The 26,594-nt window shown below is 43.4% G+C and overlaps 1 protein-coding gene across 1 annotated transcript in view; it reads right to left on the bottom strand.

The window, feature by feature from the left end:
• PTCH2 (patched 2) overlaps positions 1 to 26,594 on the bottom strand; it is a 63,584-nt gene that overhangs the window by 33,313 nt on the left and 3,677 nt on the right. Inside the window, exons 3-4 of the mRNA XM_063139638.1 lie at positions 451 to 640; positions 85 to 154 (exon numbers count right to left, since the gene is read on the bottom strand). Of these exons, the coding sequence (XP_062995708.1) occupies positions 85 to 154; positions 451 to 640 (260 nt within the window). The remainder of the gene's footprint in view (positions 1 to 84; positions 155 to 450; positions 641 to 26,594) is intronic.

Genomic DNA, 26,594 nt, shown 5'->3' with positions numbered 1-26,594 from the left:
TTTCCCCAGTTGATCATTCTCATTTCCATGGGTACTAATACAATCACTATTCCTGCAGATGCATATATTCCCTTAGCAACTCACCCGTGCAATCATTCCATTCTCAATTATGGGGACACCTGACTTGTAGCATATTTTGTTGAGATCCCAAGACCTGAGAAAAGAAGCAGAGACAATGAGTCAGAGGCATCTCCACACCTTAGCTAATACAAGATTTGTATAATGACAACTTAATGGAACCTCCCTATATAGAGGCAATTTACTTCTGAGCAACATATACTGGGCACAAACATTGGTGGGAGGTCAAACCCTTCATGCCCTGCTTGTAGGTGCCTACAGGCACCTGGCTGGACCCGGATAAAAAACAGAATACTAGACTAGATGGTCCTTGGTCTAATCAAACTAAGAAATAATTATTTGTGTAATGCAGCCCCTCCAATTCAGACTCACTTTCCATAGAGTAAGACTTGCACTTTGCTAGCAGCCTGAGCAGCTTCAAGATGCATTCCCAAGGCTTCTGAGGTCAGGATGTTTTCTCCTTCTTGTTTGGGAGTTTGTATCAGCATCTGGGATGTGTAGAGAGATTCTTCTCCTAGCTTTTCCTTTGTGTATCGGAGCTCCTGGCTGACACGGCTGCCTTCTGAAGAGAAAGAGAGAAACACTGGAATCAACATAGCTCTCACTTAGCTTTGCCCTCTACAATGGATCTCTGATATTATCACCAGAAGGAAGACTAGAACTGAGAATATGTTCTCTGGACTGTATCTTCCAATCCTATGGATTAACACATTTAAATAATCTTTTGCTTCAAATTATCAAGGTGGTGAAAGTAGGCATTTCCCCCTCTGAAGGTTTAAAGAGCGGATTGTTGATTCTAAGGGATACTCCTAAGGACGGCTGGAGAGGAGCATAGTGGTAGATCTCCCACCACATCCCAAGCCCCGACAGCTCATGTTGGTCAGGGCAGAAGGTTTAGGACGTGGTTTTGCTCAACCTTTCAGTTTGGCATACCTGTATAGTCACAATTCCCTCTCCCACTGACAGCTAATAAGCATGGCGTGGGCCCATCCAGCAGACCTAAAGCTGGCTCAACCCCACCCCCACCCTGCCCGCTCAGTGCCCTGCTTTGGGGCTTTCACTGGCTATTGCCAGCAGGAGAACTGCCAGCATAGCTTTCCCCCTGTCCAGGCACAGCAGGGGCCTCTGCCGCAGCTGAGCCCTCTCTCTGTAGCACTCCTCTCCATTAAAGGCGAGCCAACAACACACAATCCTAAACCCCTCCAGCCATCAGTATTTGTGGGGTGGGCAGGGTGGGAAGGACTGCATGCTTAGTTGTCTAATTAATTAAGACAAATTTATAGGGCAGATTCAAGATACAGAGCCACATTATGTTTAGGCACAGGTAGTGTTTCCCTCAAATTTTGTTGTTGTTGTTTACAAAATGCAGCTGCAAAAGGCACAGTCTACAGCAGAAGGCCTGTATGGGGAGGAACTCCGTAAGCTTTTCCCTTCAGCAAATTTTCTGCTAACAATCACCTGCCAAACAACTCCCCCCCCAACCCCTATGACAGAAACCCTTGGCGTGGGAAGGCAGGAGGAAAGCAACTTGCAGTGCTGGGATTTCTGAAGGGGAAGGTTTTAGAAACCTCTACTTCCCCGATCTTCCACTGCAGATTGCAGCTTTTGTGACAGTATTTTATTTAAAAACCAACAACCATACCTGGCCGCACAGGTTGGAACGGCCATTAGATGATGATGATGATGATGATTAATTTATTTATGTATTACATTTATATCCCGCCTTTTTTCCTCCACGGAACCCAAGGTGGCACACATAATCCTCCTCCTCTCCATGTTTTCTTCACAACAACAACTCTGTGAGGTAGTTTGGGCTGAGAGTATGAGACTGGCCCAAAGTCACCGAGTGGGTTTCCATGGCTGAGTGGGGACTAGAACCCGGATCTCCTGACTCCCAAAGTCCACAACTCTTAATATGCATGCCAAGTTTCAAGTGTCTACATTTCACGGTCTTGGAACTATGGCGCTGACAGATAGACACACCCACCCTAACATTAACTTCATCATCTTCATTGTTATTTTTGATGATGATGATGATGATGATGATGAAAAAATGCTGGGTTGCGGGAGAGGCTACACATGAGAAGCTGTGGCCAGCACAGAGTGCTGCAGCTCATCTCCTGACAAAGGGAGGTGCCCAGTGTACACTGTACATGTGCTCTAAAAGCCACATTAAGAAGTGTAGCAAATATGACTAATTAGCTCATTATAATAAGAACGGAGGGAGAATGGCTTGGTTTTCCCCTGTGGCTTTTGGAGGGACAAGTGAACTAACACTGCCAAGAGCAAATGCACTGTATCCCCAGCTTCCACCTGTGGAATAACTTGATGTTAGCCTTAGATTGTAAGCCTATGCGGCAGGGTCTTGCTATTTACTGTTTTACTCTGTACAGCACCATGTACATTGATGGTGCTATATAAATAAATAATAATAATAATAATAATAATGGTGCAAAATGACTCTCCTGCAGCTCACCTTGTAAATCTTTTCAAACCATCAGTCCTCTGAGTGCTCCAGTGCTAAAGAATCAGACAGGTGGTCTGAGGAGAGTGGGAAACAGCCACCTCCTCCACCCTATCACTCAGACATCCCCTGTTTTCTTCCTCAGGCCTCAGTTCTCCTCCCAGCTGTTTTTAAATCCAGTGGTTTTCAAATGTAAACTTTTGGGAAACTCTTTCTACAGCGACTGGGGGGGGGCATTTGCATGTAAGGGCACCATACAATTACTGGAGACCAGTGCTGCCCTGTTGCCCCCACCCCCCGCCTCAGCATCCGGAACACTGCTAGTCCCACCTCTGAAGATCCACATGCCAGCATGGATGTCTGCAAGGAAGACGCATACACATGAGCAGCTGCGTGGCCTCCACACAGTCAGTACACTGAGGGGCAGGAGCAGCAGCAGGGTACTGCTCCCAAGTAATTGCATGATGCCTCCTTTGTGTGTGAGGGGGTTTCTGCCTGCCAAAGAACTGTTGCACCCAGCAGAGGACTCTGGGACCTATTCTAAGGAGCTGTCAATACATTCAGAGCAACGCTCAAGCCTCCCGGGTCTCACCGCTTACCCTGTACAAACTAAGAGTACACCATCTCTCTCTCTCTCTCTCTCCCCCTCCCTCCCTCACACACACACACACCCCATTCCTCTGTGGCTGCAAATTGCAGTAGAAGATGGGAAGTGGACAAATAAAACCATCCCTCAGGGTAGTTTATCCGCCATTATCATTTTCTCATTGAAGAATCTCACCTCATAAGCTCCTGAGGAACACCAGCTTGAAAAGCACTTTTTAAAAATGATTATTTATATAAATATAACATTTATACATTTATGTTTATTTACATTGCTTCACCTTTTGTTATATGACATATTTACGTTACAAATTTAAATCAATGTTTCTGCCATGACCCTGTTCTGTGACAGGATTATGTCTGATTGAGAATTCAAAGCACTCTCACAAAAATGCCTACTATTTCCATGCTTCTTGTGGGGGTGGGAAGGCATGACAGTTTAATCAATTTCAAACTGGTTCAGATCTGTAATGGAGATGTGCCCTCAAACAACTTTGCAATAAGCATACAAGGGCAAGTCCTCGCTATGCCAATTTTATATATATGGACACTCAGATTAAGAGACACAGAACTTGCTTATTGACACCAAGGCTGTTTTGAACCACAGTCTCCCCCTTTCAAGTCTAAAGTTCTGTCTTCTAGACCATAACCCCCCCCCCCGATTGGACCATGGAAAATCTGATTGCTAAAGTGGGACAAGAGTTTCAGCAGAGTTTGGCCCCTGGTTTATGGAGTTGATGACAGTAACTGTCCCATTAGAGTCAGGATCCAAAGGAAACCTAATTATAGAATTTTCTAAGAATCTCATTTTCCAAGATTATCTCATCTCCACACTTCCCCACCTATTTTTTTCTGAAGATGTACATGAGCATATCTACACTATCATCTCCAGAGAAAACTGATAAAATTCTGGAAGAAAGTTTGGGATGAGTAACAGAATTCTTAGCATCCTCACTAAATACATTTCATAGGATTGTTTGGTGGTCATGACAGTTAAATAGTACAAAACCAAAATATGTTTGTAATGTGGACATGTCTTAAGGCAGCAGCTATGACTACAAAAGGATTTGCACTATAGGGCACTTGAACACAAGTAGCCACAGTGCTGCTCAGCCTATGACTTACCAATAATTAAATTAGTTTTTGAAGAAATGAACTAAGTTTTTTAAAACACACACCATAAAGGCAGTATCCAAACTATTTTTAATTGTTCTTACAGAGGGCAATACAACCATTTTAAAGGGAAGGATTCTGATAACCCAGTTAAACCACCAAGGTGTTTTTCTTCTATTGGAGCACCATTGTATCATTTTATTAAACTCTTTGTCTCTAGCGGAGGCAGCCTGTCCAAATATGGTTCATATTAGAAGAATTGAGTTCTAACACATTTTTCTTTTATGAAAACACTATATATTTTAATCTCTCTCACCTTATTTTTAAGATCAGAAATAGAAAATGAGGACATAAAACCCCCACAACACGATGAGTATGTCCCTTATTGGTGTTCTCTTCCTCTTTCTGGATTCCTCACCAGAAATCGTATTTTTTATATTTCGTAATAAAGATAGCTTGCTTCTACATACATTTCAGTCTCACTGCTGAGAAAGCAATTCTACATGTGTCCTATTTTGACCTGCTATTTTGTGACTTTTTGTCCATATAAATTCTAATTCTAATATTTTGTGGCTGTTGAAAAAGTTTTTAAAAAGCAGCTGATTGACAGGCATACTTTTTGTTTCCACCCCACACTCTCTAAAGGAAGGGTTGCAAGGGAGAACACCATGCCAAGGAACATAGGGAGGGGGCAGATGCTCTGCGTCCGAGCTGGGAGGGAAGCATCAGAAGCAAAATCCAAACCATTCCAGGCTATTTGGGAGGCAAGGCAGCAGAAGTCATGCTGAGCAGTGCTGATCTTGACTAGGCCACCCAGGAGAGAAACCACACGTACAACCAGAATGTTGAGGAAGGGTGGGGAACACATTCAGTCCAATCCTTGAAGCCACAAGCAAAGATGGATCTTGAAAATTAGAGTAGTCCTTCATCAGATGGACTTTATGTACAAAACTCCATTAATAAGTGCCAGAAGATGGCTTTGTACCATGTGATGGCCAGGGCAGAAACACTGACTCACACACACAGCCTCTTACCCCTACAACTTAGAAAATGAGAAAACTCTCTAGATTTTGCACCTCTCTTATCTGCTGCCAGTCTAGGAAATCCCTTGAACTGAACTGGAAATTGCCTCAAGACATTGCCCACTCAGCAACCTTGTTCTTGTTCTGTACTAGGTTGAGGGAGTGAACACTGGAAACATGCATATATGTATGTATTAATATCTGCAGCAGAAATAACAGTACATCTGCAAGTGTTGTGAAGGAAGGAAAAGAGAGAGAGAGAGAGACTCCTGGTAATTAGGGTTAATTTGGAACAGGACAATCTGAAGCTTCAAAGGGGAATGAGGAAGCCTCAAATTCCAACACCCTAATTAACCAGGGAGAACATGAAAAGACAAGGCAAAATGAGAGGGGCTGCCAAGTATGCTTTACATGGGGGCACTTTCTTGGCTGATGGGGAGGGGGCTAACCTAGGTACTGTCGCTCAATGTGCCACAGGCCCCCCAGCTGCTTCTACTCACCCCACCCCTCCCTCTACACTGAGAGAGCAGCATTGTTTGATGCAAAGTTGGGGGAGGGGATTCTGGGATCCAGCGAGGTAGCAACAGTGAGCATGTTAATGAGGAGCCCTATGCAAATTCCTTTTTACTCCAATTAACAAAGGAAGCCCTCTCCTTTTTCATGCAAAAGGTCCCTCTCCTTTCTGATCAAACCCCCAATTGTACTGCAGCTTTGGCTTTGAGTATTAGATTGGATTATCCCTCATTCTGCCCCACATGCATTGCACACATACAGATCCCAGAGATACCATATCCCACTCCCACAGCCTCCCCAAGAACATTCAAAGATCCCCATGAGAGCATGGATGCAAACACTAAGGCACCCACTAAAGCATTGGACTCTCCTGGTACTTGAGACCCCCAACTTGCTCTAAGTTGATGTTGCAGGCTCCATCCCGTCAGTGGGTCTCTGCACCATGTGGGGTCCTGCCTACCTGCATTGCTCCATCTTGCTGTAAAAAACAAGCGTATGAAGCACTCTTCCCTACCAGAGCCTCTTTGGCTCAGAAGATGTATCCCAGCATGCTCCAAAACACCATAAACTCCCCTGGCCTCCTCCATCCTCCCCATGTCTCCCCACAGCAGCAGGGCTGAGCACCAGCAAGGGCAACAGAAAAAGCAGATTTGGTTGGGAGCCAAATGGAGAGATGCCTAGTAGCCCAGAGTTGGCTGATCTAAGAACATCCTCACAGCACGTCCGGCAGGACTTGTGCCTAAAGGGCCTAGCCAATTTACTTTTACAAAATCATGGAAGACAAGGCCCTCGAAGTGCCACTGGCAACCAGGTACTGTGGTGGAGGCTACACAGTAAGGTTCCTCTGCAGTAGCTTTTACTTCCTGCCACCATTCCAGGCCACACCCTGGACTGGGATTCACTGTGTGGGCCTTGCCATGTGGCCATTCACTGAAGCAGCCGAATGGATTCCAGGATGCTTGCTCAGCTAGGGCTACACAGTCAGCCGCCTTCGAGGCAAGTGACACAAGAAGCCCTGTCTCTCAGACCAGCTGAGAAATGGACAGTTGTGTGAGTGAGGAGCTGGGGATATCAATTACCTGGTGTTGACAAAAGCAATGTCTCAGGCCTGGGTTTCACATGCTGACACTGGCTCTCCCCTTTCTCCCCACCCCCCCGGCTTCAGCAAAGCAGCTTCCCAGGCAGTGGAACAGGCCGTCAGAATTATCCCCATAATTACAGGCTCTTGGATAAATTGCTGGGCTGGGTACCTCCTCCTTCCCAGCTGGGCCACCCAAATGGGCCCTCCTGCTCTGTTTCCACACCAGCTGGGAGGCCCAAGAGAGCCTCAATTAAAAGGGGAAGGATAGGGCTCTTCTATTAGTGGCCCACCTGGCTTGGGAAACCGTTTGGACGATAAATGCTTCCCCCCGCCCCAACAAAATACACACTCTCTCTTCTAGAGTGAAATCCCCCTCAGCCAATTTATCTCTACCACAAAGAAATGCTCTGTCATTAAAGCTTCATAGTTATTATTATGGATATTTATGGCAGAAGGCAAAAATCCAACCCAAGACACAAAAAAGTAAGAGACTTTTTTTTGCCTCAAACAATTGAAAATTTGGACTGACATAGAGGGGGATGAAGCTCAGATCCATAGAAGAAAAGCAACTGAAGTTTCTCTTGCTCCACAGCATGGGCCAAAAAGGCAACAGAGCTCCTATTGAAAAATACTGCATCATGGGCAGAACAAAAAGTAGTGTAGTGGTTGTAAGTGTGTATGACACAAAACTCTTGAGAGAAGCCCTTCTCAGAGCCTTTCCAGACAACAAAAAGCCTAGCTTTGATTCAGAGTGAGATCCAGCACTAGCAGCACAATCTTCTGTCTTCCATCCAGTTTGAACATGTGACAATTCCTGGGTTGTTTAACCTAACTGAGCGGGAGGGAACGAGCAAACATACTGCCTCTTGCACCCATATCGCTTCCATTTTCAATCAACAACCCAGGAATGCCCTGTTCCTGGATTGTTATTGTGAGGTCTGAACTCTGGAGTTATTTAGTGATTAAACAACCCAGAGTTTACCCACAATCACCCATGGTTCTGGGGTTTTGATTAAAAACAGAAGCGACAACCCAGGAATTGTTATTACATGCAAACCGTGTGAGTAATAGATAGCAGTAACTTTGCTGTCATAAGGTTAGCCTTGTTGTAGAAGACGAGTCATCCACCACTCAATCGACCAATCAATCAATATCCCAGCACTGGAAAGACAGAAATAATAGGGTATTTTGGCAAGGTGGGATGTGTGTGTCTGTCAGTCATTCTTGCTGGTATTCCTTGCTATCATGTTGGCATAGTAAAACAATTAAGTTTCAGGGCCCAAGCATGAGGGCCAAAGTAGGGGACACCTTTACCAATGGCAGCAAATAGCAGCCAGGGGGTGTTCTAAATTGGGACTACAGTGCAGTCAAAGGGTTAAAGCCCCTCCACACATTACAGTCCCGATCCCAATCTCCTGCACTGGTCAACATTATTTATAAATTGATAATTTAATTAACATCAGAAGTATTTTGACCCAAAGAGATGAATACACCTCAATGTGACATGCTTTCTCAAGAACTACATCCCAGAATTCCTTTGGTTCCTGACGGCATTACATTACTTATGCACAAGCAAGAGAAGCCAACAGGGTGTCATCTCTATCTGGCAGCAGGACAGAGAGACAAGCACCATAATAATCCAGGACAGCGACATACTAGGAAGTGGGAGCCAGCTGACAATAGGATTTACATGTCTCAGAACATATGCAAGCAACTGAGTTTGGCCTCTAAAGTTCATAGAAGAATTGACACTAGATCTAGGGACAGTGAACACTGTCAATAAGGACATTTACCACTAGTGTAAAATTAATACACATAAATGCCATACTGCCATGTCTGGCTATAAATACAAATCAGGCAGCCAGAAACATAAAGAACTTAAGCAATGGGAACTAAAGAATGTAATGGACCCCAATCAGTGTTCCAATTTTTCAAAAAGTCCTTTCAAGGGAGAGCCACAGAGGAGATTGGGGTGGTGGTGGTCATGGGGTGGTGGTGATGGTATTTGGGCATAGAGAAATTATTCTTAGACACTGGAGAGTGCTCCGGTTTAATATATAGTAAGAAATAAAACCAACTAATAAAACATGGGGACAGGGCTGTTAGTTGTGACAATACCATCCAATAGGTATCTGAGACTTCCAAGCAACATTGTTGCACATAGTATTCACAACACCATTTTCTCAGTTAATGCTGTAGTTTGAGTGCTGGGAAAATGTAATATTCTCGAAACAGAAACACTTCCTTGAGGAAAGCAGTCTGTTTCCCATTGATAGCAAATGGATAACAGCACTAAAAAAATAAATAAAAGGCTTTCACAAAACAGTCCTCTATAGTTCCCATGTATCACAAGGAAGGAAAATTCCATCATCACCCTTTTTCGGTGTAAAAATGCAATCCATTCTGAGATTAAAAAGTTCACCAGAGTGAAAAATGTATAGAAACAGAAACTATCTTCGGTTAAAAGTGGCCAGTGCTTCTTATAGCAACCTTCATTTAAAAGCATTTATATTGTTTGGGAGCTAAGGAACATATATATTCTCATCACCAAACCTTTTTGTACAGATGGGCAGGAAACCTACAGCACAGCCACACAGGGCTGCTGCAGCAGCTTCCTGATATGACTTGCATTGCACTTCCAGGAGAGCACTAGCTGGGAAACAACACTGAGCAATTTGCACGCTACTGATCTGGATTTAACCCAGGAATACAATTGCCTTGATTCTAGGAATAGTGCTACCCTATAATTTGCCCTGGGTATAAACATTGATAGTAGGCCCTTGGTCAGACAAAAAGGAGAGCACCAGGCACGGAACATAGGACAGAGAGAAGATGCACAGCTTGGGACCTTCCAGGGATCCAGTGACTGGAAGGCATCAAGAGAGTATTGTATAATTTATCAGCCAGACATGCAGACTCTTTTCCATACATACAACTGGCCCTCACCTTTTGGCTACCCTATTAGTCCAGCCTAGGCATTGTCACCACAAATAACAATTCAAAATAGGAGCTTGTATTCACTCTTGTATTAATACATGGCATGCTCCTTTGAAATCCATCCAATGGGAGATATCAGGGTCAATAAGGGAGAAGAGATACACACTCCAAGAACGTGCCAAAGAATCGTAGACAAACGGAGAGTGAGGAAATTTGCCTCGGGAAGATTGTCAGGGCACTCAGAGGTTATCCAAATGATTTTTTAAAACTCAGACATACTCCTTCACGCTGGTCATAATCCAGCAGCAGCTGTACAATATCCTGTCTAAATTTCATGGGGGTAGCCTTGCTACAAGAGGCAGATAGGAGCCTGCCATGCTGCTCTGAGTAGTTCGTTGCTTTTAAAAAGAAAACCAAACCAAACATGGGAGATGTGTGCTCAGCTAGAGAGACAAATCATACAATCTCCAAAATGTGTTTTTAAGTTTTTAAAAGGTTCAATAAATTAATGATTGTCTTGCTGTAGAAGAGGATAGCCCCCATTATTTTTGATACTTCTTTTTTAAGGTGCTATGTGCACAGCCCCATGCTTAAGGAGTTCTTATTGTTTAATGAGGAGGAAAACAGGGTTGTAAATCTTAAAAGTCCTTAAATGGCTCTGGGAGGAGAAGATGTACATTTGTGAACAACTATGTCAAGTGTCATCCATGATCAATTATGCCATGTTTATCTTCCAACAGGTGCCCATAACACTTGTGTAGCCACATTCCACCCAACAAGTCAAGCTGTTATGGCCCTGCTACCTGAGGAAATTCTCTCATTGAAATATATGGCAGCTTATACTAAGCAAACGAAATACCCACAGAAACAGAAGCACATCCTTAGTAGGGGAAGACACCTACATTCTGAAACAATTATACATCTATTGGTCAGAAAGTCTCCAGATTTGGCTCCTGAAATATATAGCTCTGTTCAGGCGTTCCTAATCCGAGTACAGTTAACACCTGAGGAGGGGAAACATGGTAGTCCCTCCCCCAGTCATCATTGTTGTCACTGTCTAACATGTAGAGAGTGACTTTGTGAAGAAGAAAGCCACCTCTATCCATGGGGGTCTCCATGCAATCAAGAATGATGGGAAATCAGCATTCTCAATTTCGTGTAGAGAGAAATGAATGCGACCATGGAAGGAGTGGGGCTAATGCTCTCCTCCTCCTTGTGTGTTTATTGTACTCAGATTAGGAACACCTGAACAAAGCTATAGAGTCAGCCCCAAATTCTAGTAGGTAGAACTACTTGAAGAAATCAGAAGGGAGAGGGTTTAGTATCTGGAGATATGGACCAGATGGCCTTCAACATGTGGCCTAAGATACAACACAGCCATTTCTCACAATCACTGAACTGCCCTCCAGCCTTTTTTGATCTGCATTGTACCCATATGAGTATTCCAACAGGTATACTTAGCTAAAAGCAATATTGGCTCCCAAGTGCAAAGGCAGTGATATTCTAAGTGCAAAAGAAGGCAATCCTATAATGTCAGAGTCCAATCGTTCAAAGCGTACATGGCTGGAAACAAGACAAACTGGTTACTTTTATAACTTTTATATTTTTATTTTTATTTACTGTACAAATTTTAAGACTTTTCTTCTGATGTGCCCTGGAATATGGGGGTGAGAAAAAAAGGGGGAAGGAGAAAATGGGGGAAGGAAATAGCCAGAAAATTGGGGTGAGAAAAAAGGGAAGGAGAAAATGGGGGAATAAAACAGCTAGAAAATGGGAAGGAGGGGAAAAAGGGGGAAGGAGAAAATGGAATGAAACAGCCAGAAAATGGGGGTGAGAAAAAAGGGAAGGAGAAAAAGGAGGGCAATAGAGAAGACTTTTAAGGGAGACTGTTAGATTGAGAGGAGGCATTTATGGAGGGGAGACTCCATAAGACTCACCTCTGGAAAATCCACCCACCTACCGTCCCCTCACTCACTCACCCACCCTAACCAGCCTTCATAGCAGCCCCTCAGGGCACCATAGAAACCATGACGAGGCCACAGGCAGGGAAAGTCGGAAACACACACCTCCGGCTCCTAAGCGAAGGGGGGGAAAATAGGATGGTCGTGCTGCTGGCCCACACCCAGGCCCCAGTCACCTGAGCTGGACAACTGAGTCACCCCCGGCCCACGCCTGAAGATGGGGCAGAGGATGGCCGCACTCCTGGCGATCTACCTTCTTGGTGCTGCTGGTCGTCGTCTGCTGCGCCGCACCGCCCACTGCTGCTGCCTGCTGCTCCCACCACAATGGCTGCTGCTGCAGCACAGCAGCAGGCAGCCAGCCGTGTCTTCAGCACACTCTAAATCTCGTGAGATCTCGGCTGGGAAGTCTCGTGGGAAACCGGAAGTCTTGGAAGACTTCCAATTTCCTGGGGAAGAAGGCCAGGCCGACGGGGAAAAGAATGCCTAACGCAACCACAGGGCCGGGAGCCCCCGTTTTACCAGTGAGTTGGCTCTCAACTCCGGTTGCTCTGGTTGGCCTTCTTTTCCCTGAGGTGTCCGGACTTCTCCGGTGGGTATGGTCAGGCTAGTTAGATTGACCTTTTATATGGGACCACTTTTCTGAGCCAAAACAGTTTTGCAGATACCAATTTGCTTTTAAAAAATTCAATTTTCTAGTATCAAAGCTCAGCATGTAAAGCACCAAGTTATAGGAAAAATATAAATAATACTGCTAATAATATTATAGTTAAGCTGAAGGGAAGGGAAAGCCCAATAACCAAAGGAACAAACTGACAGAAGTAGGGACTGATTCACACTCAGAATTTGCATCACTCATCACTTTGCATCACTCATCACTTGACGGATGTGCAACCTGCCTCGTTGAAAAGAACTGGGAGCAACCCAAGGAAAAGCAGTCATGATAAGTCCCATTTCATTACTTTGGATGGGCCTTAGTTGTGACTAACCTTTGATTATGCCCATCAGGTTTGAAGTGAGAGGACACAAAGACTCTGTCTATGATGTTTGATCGTGAGGACTGTTTTATCGTGATAAACATTCACGTGTGAACTTACTATTAATGTGCTTTACAATTGGGGAAACTAACATGGAGCACCCTCTTATGGAGGGTATGTTATGCTGCATGATATGATCTTCTCTCTATTTCCCTGTATCTCATAATCTCCTTTTAAAAAGTAAATCACAGACATTTAGGATAGATGGAGGGTATGTTCTGGGGCATATAAATGTGCAGGAGTAATAACAAGACAAATGGGAACAAAATAGTTTCTGTGAATAGAGACTGTGGGGCTTGACTGCCTAGTCAAGAAGATATGTTTCTAATAACTACAGAAGCCAAAAAATTATAAATCCAACCAAGTCCAAGATTGTTCCATATAAGAGAGGGCACAGAGAGCAAGCAAGCATCATCTGGGCTGTAGTTTCTTAGGAACAATTCAGTTTTTAACACACATGTAAGTAAAATGTGTGCCTTTGTACTATAGGTTAAGACATAAACATGGGACCTATAAACGCCAGAGAAGGTCCAGAAGATTTTCAAGACATACACCTCATATTCACATTGGACCCTTCCAATATTAAAGGGTGCACATCTATTATTATTATTATTATTATTATTATTATTATTATTATTATTTATTTATTTATATAGCACCATCAATGTACATGGTGCTGTACAGAGTAAAACAGAAAATCGCAAGACCCTGCCGCATAGGCTTACAATCTAATAAAATCATAGTAAAGCAATAAGGAGGGGAAGAGAATGCAAACAAGCACTGGGTAGGGTAAACAGGCACAGGGTAGGGTAAAACTAACAGTCTAAAATGATGCAGTTCCCGACGCTGTTTTAAAATGCTGGAAGAGAAATGTAATTTTCAAAGTGATACTTTGAACCAATGACTCACTAAAGAACATGATCCTGATGAGATCCCATCTAGTGGAGAACTCGTTCCTATGTATGCCACAACAGCATCATGAAAAACAGTTATCTCCTCAATGAACCTATTTAATGCCTTACCGTTGTGCCTATTTAATAAGTATATTTTTTGTTCCCTTTTACATTTGGTGACATATACTAAACCTTCACCCAGTACTACAGCTTGTCTGTCACATGTACCTATCAGTCTGGCAGGAGACTATCTTACTTAGTGATTTCATTTCTTAATTTTTCCAGAATATACTTAATTTTAAAATTTGAAACTTTGTTTTTGTATTTTGTGTACTGCAATATACCAGTTATCACACATAATTTTCTCAAATGTAGAGGGATAGCCATGTTAATCTGACACAGTTCTTAAAGTATGAGCAGATTTACCATAAATTAAACTCTTAGTTTTTAAAGTGCCATAATACTTTAAAAAATGTTTTAACACAAACCCTTTAGAACATTTTTGACCATCTTTTAAAAAATAAAAAAATAAAATAAAAATCAAGGCCTCAATCCAAAGGTTGAAGAAAGTTCTTTCTTCCCCACTCCCAGGATCCAGCTGGGATCCTTCTGTTTACAGCAGTTTGCCAGAGGAAAGACTTCAGTGACCAAAATCACAGCAGTTGGGTAAGCTCATTGGGGCTGAGAGCAGCAGCCTTCAAAGCCAGGAATGGATACTCTGGATCTTTCTCTGCAGTGAACCTGCTTGGTGTTAGCACAAGTGCAGAAGCTGGGTTACTGACACAAAAGTTTGAGAGAGTTTGTTTAGAAAACACATACATCCAACACAGGAGGTTTTAAAACCAGCAATAGAGATAGCTAAGGAGACATGTGATCAAATGGACTAAAAATGGACAAGAAAACCATGTTATGCCTGTTTATATGTCTGATGGTCTGTTGACCGTAACAATAAAGATTTGATTTGATTTGACCTTCTTTGCCATTCCAAAATATATGGGCTATGCTCCCAGGTCAGGATAGGAGGCAGACATACACAAAAGAAGAACGGATGCCTATAGGAGCATTCCACCCTTTCCTGTAACCTCTCAGGACACTTCCCGAGAGAGGGCTCATAACGCTAACAGTCAAAAGGTATTGTGTAGCTGTTCCGTCTTTTTTTCCCTTAATAGATTTGTTTTTTCTGGTCAGACAGAAAAAGCAGTGGAAAAACATAGGCTAGAAATGGAAGATGAGGACATTTGGAAACACACACAGACACACACAAACCACCACAATAAAGTTTTGTGGAGGCTGTGCAATTGCACATTAAAAGCCTCACATGGAAGTTCTTATTTTGCCCTAGCAGAAGATGGCAGACTATGGCTGCTTATTTTTGCATGCGGAGACTTGACTAGGAACTCTTTTTGACTTCAGGCCACCAGCTTCTGGGGACAGACACATAAGCAGTAGTGGGCCTTACGTCCAGAAGTCTCACATTGGGTGACAATCTGAGGCTTCTGGAAGCTAAGGCCAACTGTTGCTCATCTCTTTATGATCCAGTTTCCCCATCAACAACAACTGAGTAGTTAACAAATGCAGCAGAAGCATGCATGCATGGTGGTTCTCACACACCTGCTCACTTCTGCTGTGATAAACAACCCAGGGATGCCCCACCCTTGGGTTGTTTATGTAATGTCCAAACCCAGAACTTTGGGTTTTTGGGGAGTGGATTATCAGATTGGAAGTGGGCAGGTGCATCGGAACCAGCACACATGTTTGCCCCCACTGCATTTTCAACTATTTGTTAACCGTGGGTTGTTGCCTATGTGGAAATCAGTCTGTGACTAAAATTTCCTGCAAATCAGCTACCCAGTGCTGTTGATTTGAGCCTTCTTCCAACAAGGAGAAGGAGGCCTTTCTGAGCAACCATTGGTCCCAGCTCAAATAATCTAATTTGGCCAGAAACAAAGTTCAGAATTTCATTCATATATTTTACATGGATTTAGGTGTGTCTTGCCACCTCACAAGCTGCTCAAAGGTTGCCTCACATTGTGCCACCAACTACCCTGGCCACAATCAAAACAAGACACCCACCTCCTACCATATTTGTTGACATATCTGTACCCTAGAAGCCAGAAGATCTCCAACCCAGTGGGAAGGAAATTGGATTTGAAGAGGTCCAAGCCAGCACCTCAGTAATCTGATCAAGTCTCTGTGATTTCAGATCCATGGTGGGGGAAGGGGGGAGTGAGAACTATCCAACTCTAAACACCCTATAGATGAGAAACCTCAGATTAGGTAATATCTTCAGGCCATGCTGTACAGAAAAATAACTAAGATCACCAAGATTCTGGACTTCTCTTTATCTACCTCAATCTCCACACCCCTTCTTTCTCTAACCAAATATGCTAAATACCTACAAGCATGTGCTGGCTTTTGCCTGTCTCTGAACCCATTCCCCAGAGGAGTGGGAGGAACCGGCTAAATTTCAGTAAATCAGCTGAAGTGCTATCTTTTCCAGTCACAAGTCAGGCTTCTCCCAAGCTGGATGCAGCTTCCTCAAAGGACACAGCACTCCCAACTGCTGGCAATTCAATCTGCAGACCTTCAGATATAAAAATGCACTAAAAAGGAAGTTGCCTCTTAACACCTCTGCTGCAAACACTTATTTTGCCAAAGCTCTCTGGTCCTGGTTAGCTGATACTAGGGCTCAACTTCAGTAGACAAAAGGACTGATTCAATTGTCAACAAAGTCTCTGGGCTACCACTATAAATATTTTAAACAAACAAATGACAAACAAATAGCATAGCACAGGACATCTTTTTGCTTCTGCTTTAATAATCAACAAGAAGAAAATCCAATTCTGCCCTTTGGTTTTCAGCAGGCATAGAGATCCACTGGCTTTGGGAGTGGATTCTTTATTTCACAATTGGCCAGTTGTGGCCTCTTATATGCATTCCCTCCTCTACTTGAACCTGGGCAATGTGCTTTACAAGACTGAAGTGCAGGTGATCTTAATCACAATATAGTGACCTCACAGACTGTGGATCCCAAGCTGCTGGAATTAAATATTGTGACCCTTCTAAAGCGCAAATAGATGCAAATACACTGGATGTCAACACTCAGTAGTCCATCTACAACTGTGAATTCTGAGTCTGACCACTTGGCAACTTAAGCAGGGAGCATACAAGGCTCTCAGATATTCATACAGAGTAGTGTTCAAAAGTATTTATGAAGCTACTTAGATAACATCTGTGTCATGGGGTCAACCGTATGGGATCTGCTCTTCCAAAGCCAAGGTCTACCATACCCTAGACTTTCCACAGGATAGGATATAAGAGTCTGTGAAAGGTGAATTTCAGGTGAGTACATAGATGAATTAATAGGAGTTAATACTTTCTGCTTAGGGTGAGCTTCATTTCCCCTGCCTTTCAGGTGACTTGTATCCCAATCTAATGCTAATTTACTCTTCAGCCCTCCTCCCCTGCTTCAGGTAGGCTGTCTACCTTAAAATAAAACTCCAGTGTCTTGAACATGTATTCAATTAAATTACTTAAAAAGACAATACAATATTTTCTTTTAATCTCTGGGGAGATTGATAGATAACCAGCACTGTACACAGCTGGTTACTACTGGAAATAAGCAAAACCAATTTCACCTAAGCTTGATCCTGCAATTAAGATTGTGCAGGCGATCAAACTGGCATGAGTCAGTTCTGCAGCAGCTTAATCACTCTGGTTATGCATATCTATAAGTACATTTATATTTACTGTATATTCACATACTGCATAATCACATTATGCACACTTGAGAAGTCTACAGCCACTTTCCATGTGGCTCACAGAATCCCTGCCCGCTTTTCCCACTGCCTTGATGGCAAACAGATAGCTGTTTCCCCACTGTTATTAAGTTAAAGCCTTTCCCTTCTGCCCCAGGAATCTTGATGAAGACTGCTGTCACGGGTGTGGGAAGGATGGATGGTATTTGTGTATGTGCATGATAGTATATGCATATGGGTGCATGCATGAGCACACGCTCCTGAGTGTTTGTTTGTGTGCACATGGGAGTGCGGGAAGGTATGTGCGTGCACACATGTCAGTGTGAGAGAATGTATGCACATGTACATATGCACTCAGGGATGCAACCCCCAAGTCACCACCTATCGCCACATGTAGTCCTCATGTTTGCTGCAAGAAAAGTTTGCCCAACTTTGACATAAGAGATCATGAAAAAAAAAAAATCTTACTCACTATCTTACAAATGTCATTAAAATAGGAACAAATATTTAACTGGAAAAAGACTAACAAAAAAGAAACATGCAAAATAAGAAGTGCATTATGATTAGATATCATGTATGTTATTACCATAATTTGTTTTTTCTTTGTGATGCTTGATCTAAACCAATAAATTTGAATATTAACTATTAAAACTACACATTGATGAATGCTTATTCGTTGTCTAAGATGAGAATGTGTTAAAAGACCATTTTTTGAAGAATCACATATATCTATATTTGGTCTTCATTGCCCCTTTATAGGACTTAGCTTAATTTAGGGACCTTCATTATGACAAAAATTGTGAACCCCTGGTTTAAAGAGTTAAAGATTAGATTTGAATGCCAAAATTATAAAGCCTTGATGCAGGCAGATTATCCCCAACTGCCCACTACAGAACTGGAAAGCTTCCCCTAAAAACAATTAGAGAAACTGCCCATTCTAAAGTCAGACACTAGTCTAGATGGCCTTGGAATTGAGCCAGGCTGAAAGCAAGGCCTACCATGGACAGTTTATGTTTTGATTTAATCCATGACTATTCCCATCAGCAACAAATTGAATAATGCAGCTACAATGAGGAGCAAGGGGACAGCTGTGTCGCCTCCATATCCATGTGGGGATCTGATTCCTTGACAGGCCTAAAACAGTGAAGAAAGAAGGGTGGTGAAGGGTAATATGCACTCACCCCACCCCCTCATACACGCTCCCTCCTCATGGCAGTGGCAGCCACAGCTGAATCTGATTTCTTGCAGCGTCCTCAACACAGTGCTGCACGCACATGCCGTAGGCCACCTTCAAAGTGTTGAGGGGCGGATTAGCTGGATTAGGGAGGCTGTGAAAGGAGCCATGCTGCTCGGGAGGAAGTCTCGCTGGGGGCGTGCTAAAAGAGCCATTTTTACCTGTCCCGGCTGCTCTGAAAGGGCTGCCAGCCGCTAGCTGGCCTATGGCTGTCAAAACACGTCCAGCCAGGATCCTGTTCACCATGGAGAAGCAGCTAGTTCCATGAAGACAAGGAAAGGAGCCCAGGCACCCATTAAACTGATGCCCTGGGGCTAAACATTGCTGAGGGCCGAGGTAGGGGGAGATGTGCAGTACTGTGTCCCTTGGTGCTTGTTCTCTAACAAACCTAGTCTGACAAAGACAGAGACGCCAGGCTGCTTTCTAAATAAACAAGGCAGAGGGGGTGGGGGTGGCTGGAAGGCTGGATGGGGGAGCTGGCTTTAAGGAGAGCACTGAAAGGCCCGTTTGAGGCCTACTCCCTGTTCCCCAGGCCTGGCCTGGCCTTTTGTTTATCCCAGACCTAAATTAATGTCTTTATTTACCAGAAATCCGAAGGACTCAGGTTCCCAGTGTGGAGGGGGCGGGCGGGGAGAGGAACGGCACGAAGGAGCCTTGGCCAAAGATGAGGGGAAAGCCCGACCCCCCGAAAAAGGGGGCTAAAAGAGATTCAGTTGGGAGCCATTCACTGCTAAGACTCCTGTCAGCATTGACATAAATTTCCACTGGTGTTGGCATTTACGCATTTGGCATTTCCATATGTATAGAGTTGCCTGGACTAATTATGCTAATCATCCCCTCTGTTGGCCGCTGTGAAAAATGCCCACATTAAGCACTCCACTGCCTGCTAATGTGACTTAATGTGCGGTTGAAACATACATTCATCCCCCTCTGAATGGCGAAATTTTTCCACATTGCTGCCTTCATTCAGGCAAGAAATGAATTTTTTGAACTCAGACCACTTTTCCAAGCCAGGGGGGATGGACCAGAGAATAACACTCTCTCCTTCTCACTCTCTCCACTTTCTGTCCCCTGCTCACAGCCCTTGCCAATAAAGTAAAAAATAAAATAAAATCTCTAGGGTTGGGCCAGGCACCCTTCTTCACATATCACTTAAAAATGAAATCTCCATATGCACAACTAGATCAGCGAGGTGGGGAGACCTCATCTTTATCTAGAAGCATCCTTCCTCCCACTCTTCTCTTGTCCACCCCCCCACCCCGCCCCCAACAAAAGGAGCTCTTTCCTCCCCCAACCCTTCAATTCTTTGGGAAACTGAAACAGCCTGAGTGGCAACTCTAGCAAGTTTGAGCTAGTCTGAGAAAAGAAAGATCCTTTCAAAGCCGGCCATGGTCACAGTAGAAGATGCCTCTTAGAGCAAATGTCAAAGCAAAGGCAGAAAACAAAGCAGATTTAGAGGATAATGGGCAAAGCTCTCTCCCTCTGAGGATAGAGAGGCTGAGGGGTATTCTCAAATATACTATTTATTTTTTTTACAGTAGTTAGGGAACAGTTTTATTCTATAGATGTTATTATCTACTAACAGCAGTGTTCACATGAGCAACCACCCCAGCAATTATTAGCAATGATAATAAATACACTGCTGTGCCTGATAACTTTTCAATGACCTTTTCTTCAAGTGTGTATATAAACGACTGGATTTAATCAGCACCAGTGTTACTCTACCAGTGGAATTAGTTTACTACCAGTGGAAATAGAAAATAATTACTTGCTGACAAACGTGTGTATGTGCTTTGCACTTGTTAGTTTTTTTTTCTTGTTTGTCACTCATCCTTTTCTACTTGCACTGGTCATAGCATTTTTTTTATTGTGACCCATAGACAATGTCATTTTTTTTAAAAAAAAATTGCACCTATGGGTTCTGGATAAATTAAAACCTCCTATTTCTCTCACTGTCTGTGCCAACGATTCTGTGCTCAAGCCTGTCAGCTGCTACTCCAAAGAAAGATAGGAGAGGGCCTGGGAATAATGAATACAGGACCGAGGTGACTATGGAAGAACCCTGAAAGTGGGTTGACCCAGGTAGGTCTGACTGTTTCTTAAAACCTTTGCCACAGGAGGTTCATCTAAATTATAGCTTGTGTGGGAGAATCATTACTTCCATAGAAAAATGGGTGAACACAGGTTATTAGCCAAATTTAAGACATCAAACGGCACACCAGTAACCATTCCTATCAGCTGAAGGAACAAAGTAAACTGTCCCTTTCTTGGAATTGTCTATAGGATTTTGGAGAGTGTGAGGGAAAGATGCTGGGACACACTCCAAAAATAATGTAGAAACTGTGTGCTGCTGTGGCAGCCTAATGCATTTCCTTATGGAAGAAATATGATAGGCCTTAAGTTTATACCCTGCCTCCCTGAATTGCCTAGTTTCTTCTGTTCCTGTAGGATCCACATGCTTCCGCTGCATCACAACAGTTTGGAGTTTGCTTTGCTACTTATATACTCCAGTTTGCTGCTTAACCGGTTTCATCCTGCCTATGCAAGATCATAAACTCTTCCTGCAGTGAGCCTAATCCTTCTTAGTTCTGTTGCCAGCCTACTTTGCTTCTAATAAGGAATGCAAATACACAACATTATGGGAAGCACACTTCAGGCCCGTTCATGTCACCCATCTCCCCCATGCTCTCTTCCTTTCCAGAGCCTTCCTTTCCCCCCTTATCAGCACCAAGGCTACATCAGAGCCTTCTGCTAGCCACTAGGCCACCCACCTCTACTGCCCACCCAAGAATATTACTTACACGTTTACAATGAGGCCCCCTTGGCCTCTGCACTCAGCTGCCTTGGGGGCTTGTTTATTTGCTCTTATGAGTGAGGTATGCAGGCCCCACATCCACAGTTTATTTATCTGTTCAGAAAGAAGGTTCAGAGTAGAAAAGCCTCATTGAACATATGCTGAACCATCTAGCATTCCTCACACGGTCTGCTTTCATGGGGTTCATCACCAGGCTCAAATACCCTGAGGTCTGACCCAATTCAAAGATGGCTTTACTCCTCCCGTGTACTGAGACATCAGGCTAAATCTGTGCATGCATCAGCCTTCTCTAAGAAATCTGCCACCTCTGAGCCTCAGCACTGTCTATAGAGTGTTCTTTGCTAAGCTTTCAGTTCGGCAATTTAGGCATCCTTCACTGGACATCAGATACAGAGATGGGGCATTTTTATAGGCCAATGGTGAATGGATTCCGGGCTTGAAAGGAAGTCCTAAAATGGGGGCTGAGTTCTCTGCTCACACTGACCCACATGCCATGTTTGCGTACTTTAGGACTTTCCAAATCACAGTCACCCTTTCTCACAAGTTACCTCAAGTCACATACAACATTCAAATTTACTAGGTACTTCCTCCCATGCCTGGCTTTTCCTATTTCCCCAAGACGGAATTGGGATAGGTAGAACTGCCATCACACCACTCCACAAGCTACAAGCCAGGAGCGGGCTGCCCCAAATACTGTATGGATAAAAGAATTTCCTTTTTCCTTTCCTTTTTTTTTTTTACTATTGACAGGAGGAATACCCCTTGTTCCATCTTCACTGGACATGATTATGTTTAAGAAATAGTTCAGGACAAAGAAACAATTTCATCCCCTGCAACAAGAAGTCCTTTTATAACCCTTTACCCTCAAAGGAAAAAATGGCTATCCTTACTTATTGAAGATGTGGAAATATTGTTCAAGGTCAGAGGGATAGTGAATGCTAGCTTAGAACACAACTGCACTCACCACCAAGTTTGCTGAACGGCTCCTTCTAGATCTCTTCATACTGGGCTTATGTCCTCCGGTTTGTCCATCCTGCAAGGGCCTCTGTCCAGTGCCCAGCAATTATTCATCCCTTCCCAATTCGTGCATGCTTCAGTATGGGTGGGCAAAAATCCTCCATCATTTCTTCTAGCCTCCCCCACACTCTCAGGAATTCAAAGATAAAAGCATTTCCTCTGGCAGGACAGCCGTCCAGTAGCAGCGACCTTTAAAAAGGCCCTACAGCCACACAGCTACACTAAAATGTCCTAGTTAAAAATTAAACCTGCCTTCCTTTGAGGTCACCCTTAGCCTATAAATCAACCATGACCTTTTGCCTCCCAAATGCTGGCTTGTTTTCAAGTCCCAGGCTTTAAGTTTAATTCCCACTGAGCAGTCTACCGTAGTCATAACTATGCCAACAGGCAAGTGCCTTGGGAGAAGTTTACCTGCAAGTGTGTACAGCCATTTCCTGTTGGCATCAACTCTTGGCATATTCTCCTACACTGCAACTGGACAGGAGGATCAGCATAAACACAACTGTAGGCATAGATGATATATACTACAATGAGGTGTCTGCGGTCGCCACTTGCAGCTCCAAAAAGCAGACCCTAACTAAACTTTTTGTCTCTTTTGTAATCATATAGATTCCTTTACGGTTGAAGTGAAAAATCTGCAATTCCTTTGGAACCAAGTCAAAAAATTAAAATCTTTTAGCTGTTAGTGTCAGGACACAATCAATAGTAGTTTCGGTATTTTTGTAGGCTTAGTTCTCACAAACAGCAAATGAGGTGGTAAATATGTTTCAGCACTATGCTATTTCATATTGCAGGTTGAGGTTGACATAATTGACTGCTTTTCCATACTAAAAAACCCTGCAGGAGGAAGACTAGCCTTTCAGGGAGAAGTCTAGGCTAGGACATTTTTCTCTAATAGCCAGTTTTCTGTATAGAGGATTGTATTTATTTTATTTTATTTTGTATATTGCAGCCTTCAGCCTTCATTGCTTCCACTTGCAGTTTGAAGTGGTGCAGCCCAAACAGGTTTACGACATGGCCTTTTCCCATTGCACTAGCAAGTGCTAGTTACGTTGCACAAGCGTTTATGTATGCTAGAGCAACATCATTAGCTGTAGTGCTGGGGCAAAGTTGTATCCTGTTCTATATTAGTTAAATTAGTTATGCATTTTCTTTTTTAGCATCATACCAACTTGGTCTTTCAGGCCTTTCCCCACTACCACTGCAGAGAAGGGGATGCTATAAAACTACAGGTCCACAATTTAAGACACTGCTCTATGGGCTAGTAGTGGAATAAGCTCATGCTTTTTACTCCAAAGTATTTGCAAACTTCAACACTCTCAATTTATCTTGTCATTTCCAAGAATAGGACCCCAATCCTAATAAGGCCTGGCTGATGCTCATGCAACATATTTTTCTTAATTACCCATAGTTCCCTGATGAGTACTTGGAGGGGAAATACAGCCAATCTCTTCAAAAAGGGTATTTTCAGTAAGCATTGACTTGAGGAATATATGCCCAAGCTGTGAAAGAAGAGCTCAGTCTATCACTGCTAGAGCCAAATGTCAATACAAGAAACCAATCAGAGACAACTGTTCTGATGGACCTTGGAGACCAGTGCTCCTGCCTCTTTTCCTCACCTAAACTTCAGTGTGAACTCAGAGTGCATCTTTGCATACAACCCAGATCTATGGAAAGGATCTACCAAAGACATCATCAAGCCCTCTGTCTGGATATCAGAGATGCAAATAACCTGTTCACTGAAAATAAATGGATTGATCTTCTAAAAGAGTCAATTTTCCTGTCTCAGAAAAAATCAGGACCACTCACAGATAAGGAACCATGAATCAGGTTGTTTAATTCAGTTTGGCAGTTCTTCATCTCAAACATCTAAAAGACACTGGCCACAGTTCTGAAATAGGGAAGTACAGCGTGGAGAAAAGAGACGGCCAAACAGTGCCTTTTACTGAGAATAATATCTATATTATACAAAATCAAAAGCTCTTGGGCTATGGGATGAGGGCAGCTCTCACCTATGATGTACAACAACACTGAAGATGGAATGCAAGGCAGAGTTTTAAGAGGAACACTGCAGGAAGGAAAGACAATCACAGCGATGTCCAGAACAATGGGGAATCAGATGTATTTTTGATCTCTGCTGTACACAAGGTCAAAATATTTCTTCATCCTGTACTGTCCCTGCTGGTCCACACATCAGTCTGAATGCTACTTTTCTGCTTTGAGCACAAATGTCCTGGGCAGAAAGCAAACACCACTTTTCCCAAGGATGTTTCCAATGCTGATTGTAGTGTAACACACTGCTAAACTAAAAGAGTGAGAAGTTGCCATGGGTATACGTTGGCAGGAAGCAGATCTATACTACTGAATGATAAAATAAACTCTCCCTAGAGCAAGGATGTGCAACCTCAGGGCCACATGACACCCTCAGTCTAATTTCATGCAGGTGAGGGGAGCACAGAGGGAAGGAGCACAGGAGGAAAAACAGGGGGGGGGGCAGATGGAGTGACAGAAGGATGGACCCCTTGCAAGCAATCTGTTCAGATCTCTGGCAAGGAGAGGGAAATGGTTGGGAGTCAAAATAGACACAGCTATGGAAAGGGGAGAAGCCCTCTGCAAATGATTTGCTTAGACCTCTGACAAGAGTGATCCTACCCTCCCTTGGCAGTCTGCTGGATGAGAAGAAAGAGGGAGAATGGCTAAAGGGGGTGGCAAAGAGAGAGAAAGAATAGCAGAGAGAAAAGGGATGGGCCTGCCCACTTTGGGTTCTGGCCCACCCACTCTGGGCTTCAGCCCTGCCCATTAATAGCATGCAGTCCTTGACAGAAAAAAGGTTCCCCACCCCTGCCCAAGAGATTATTTATTACGTTTCTATAATGCCCAATAGCTGAAGCTCTCTGGGCAGCTTACAATATATACATATGAGGCTATGCAAAGGGCATAACATTATCAAAACCCAGTCATAGAGCTATAGCCATCATTCAATTGCAGGACATTGCAAGACCTATGGCTAAATAACAGATTTAGCTGGTTTGTCACCTGTACACAATCTGTGCTGTATGCAATTCTACATGGACACAAAGGAAACTAAAGTGAGGAATTCCTGATCTAGAAATCAAAATACTGACAGCAAATGATTTCTGATCCAAATGATCCACAGCAATTTAGAAGAGGGATGCAGGACAGTTCAAAGGACACCTTCACAGCAGTGCCCTCAGATTACTGTGAGATTCCAACAAAAGCATCCTGCATCACAGCAGCTAAGCAATTACAGCTGCATTTTACAGAAGAGAAAGTAGAGGGAAGCAGAACAGGGAGATCTACAGCTGTGATCTTTTCCCTCTTCTATTTGCATGCCAGGTCTTCCCAGCCAGCTTTCTTGCCACACACCAAGCAGCCAACTGAAAAGCAACATTGGAAAGCCCTGCTTGGCAAGTGCCAGCCAACCAAGAGCATAAGCTATGATCCCCCAAAAAATGCAAGCGATGGATCAGAACATTGTTGTTGACAGTATTTGCTGCAGTATAGTTTTTAATGTGGAGAAATATAATCATCATAATCACAGTGAGCATTTCTTCTAAAAGTGAACATATGTTGAAATATAATTTGTAGCAAAACATGTTTCCAACAAAATAGTCCCACAGAGTTTGATGTATGTTCTTTAGTGCTACACACACACACACACACACACACACACACACACCCAAGCTCTAGATCTTGTGCTCCTTCAACTTTGTGTAACTCGCAGGCCAACACCCCAACCATGGGACAGGCAAAAGTGAAGAAACCTTTTTGAAGGGTGAGCAAATGTCAGCATCAAATGCAATAAATAAATACAAGCCCAACTGTGCAGATTCTCAGGGGATGTTCTTGATTTGGGCTAAGATGTGTTGGTTACAAAAGGGGGATTTCCCTTCTTTAAATGTTTAACAGCTGCAGGTTTTGATGGATCTCCTTTTTGCTACAAGCCTCTGTAAGGCAGAGGCAAGGAGAAAGGGAGGGGGGAAGGCTAAGGTTGAGGCATTTTTTCTTTCCAACCCCCCTTCAGTGTGTGAAACAGGTGGGTAAACTTTA

This window comes from Elgaria multicarinata, chromosome 1, assembly GCF_023053635.1.
Source record: "Elgaria multicarinata webbii isolate HBS135686 ecotype San Diego chromosome 1, rElgMul1.1.pri, whole genome shotgun sequence".
Taxonomy (NCBI): Eukaryota; Metazoa; Chordata; class Lepidosauria; order Squamata; family Anguidae; genus Elgaria; species Elgaria multicarinata.
The sequence above is the reverse complement of the archived record's forward strand: the minus strand, read 5'-3'. Positions and strand labels throughout refer to the sequence as shown.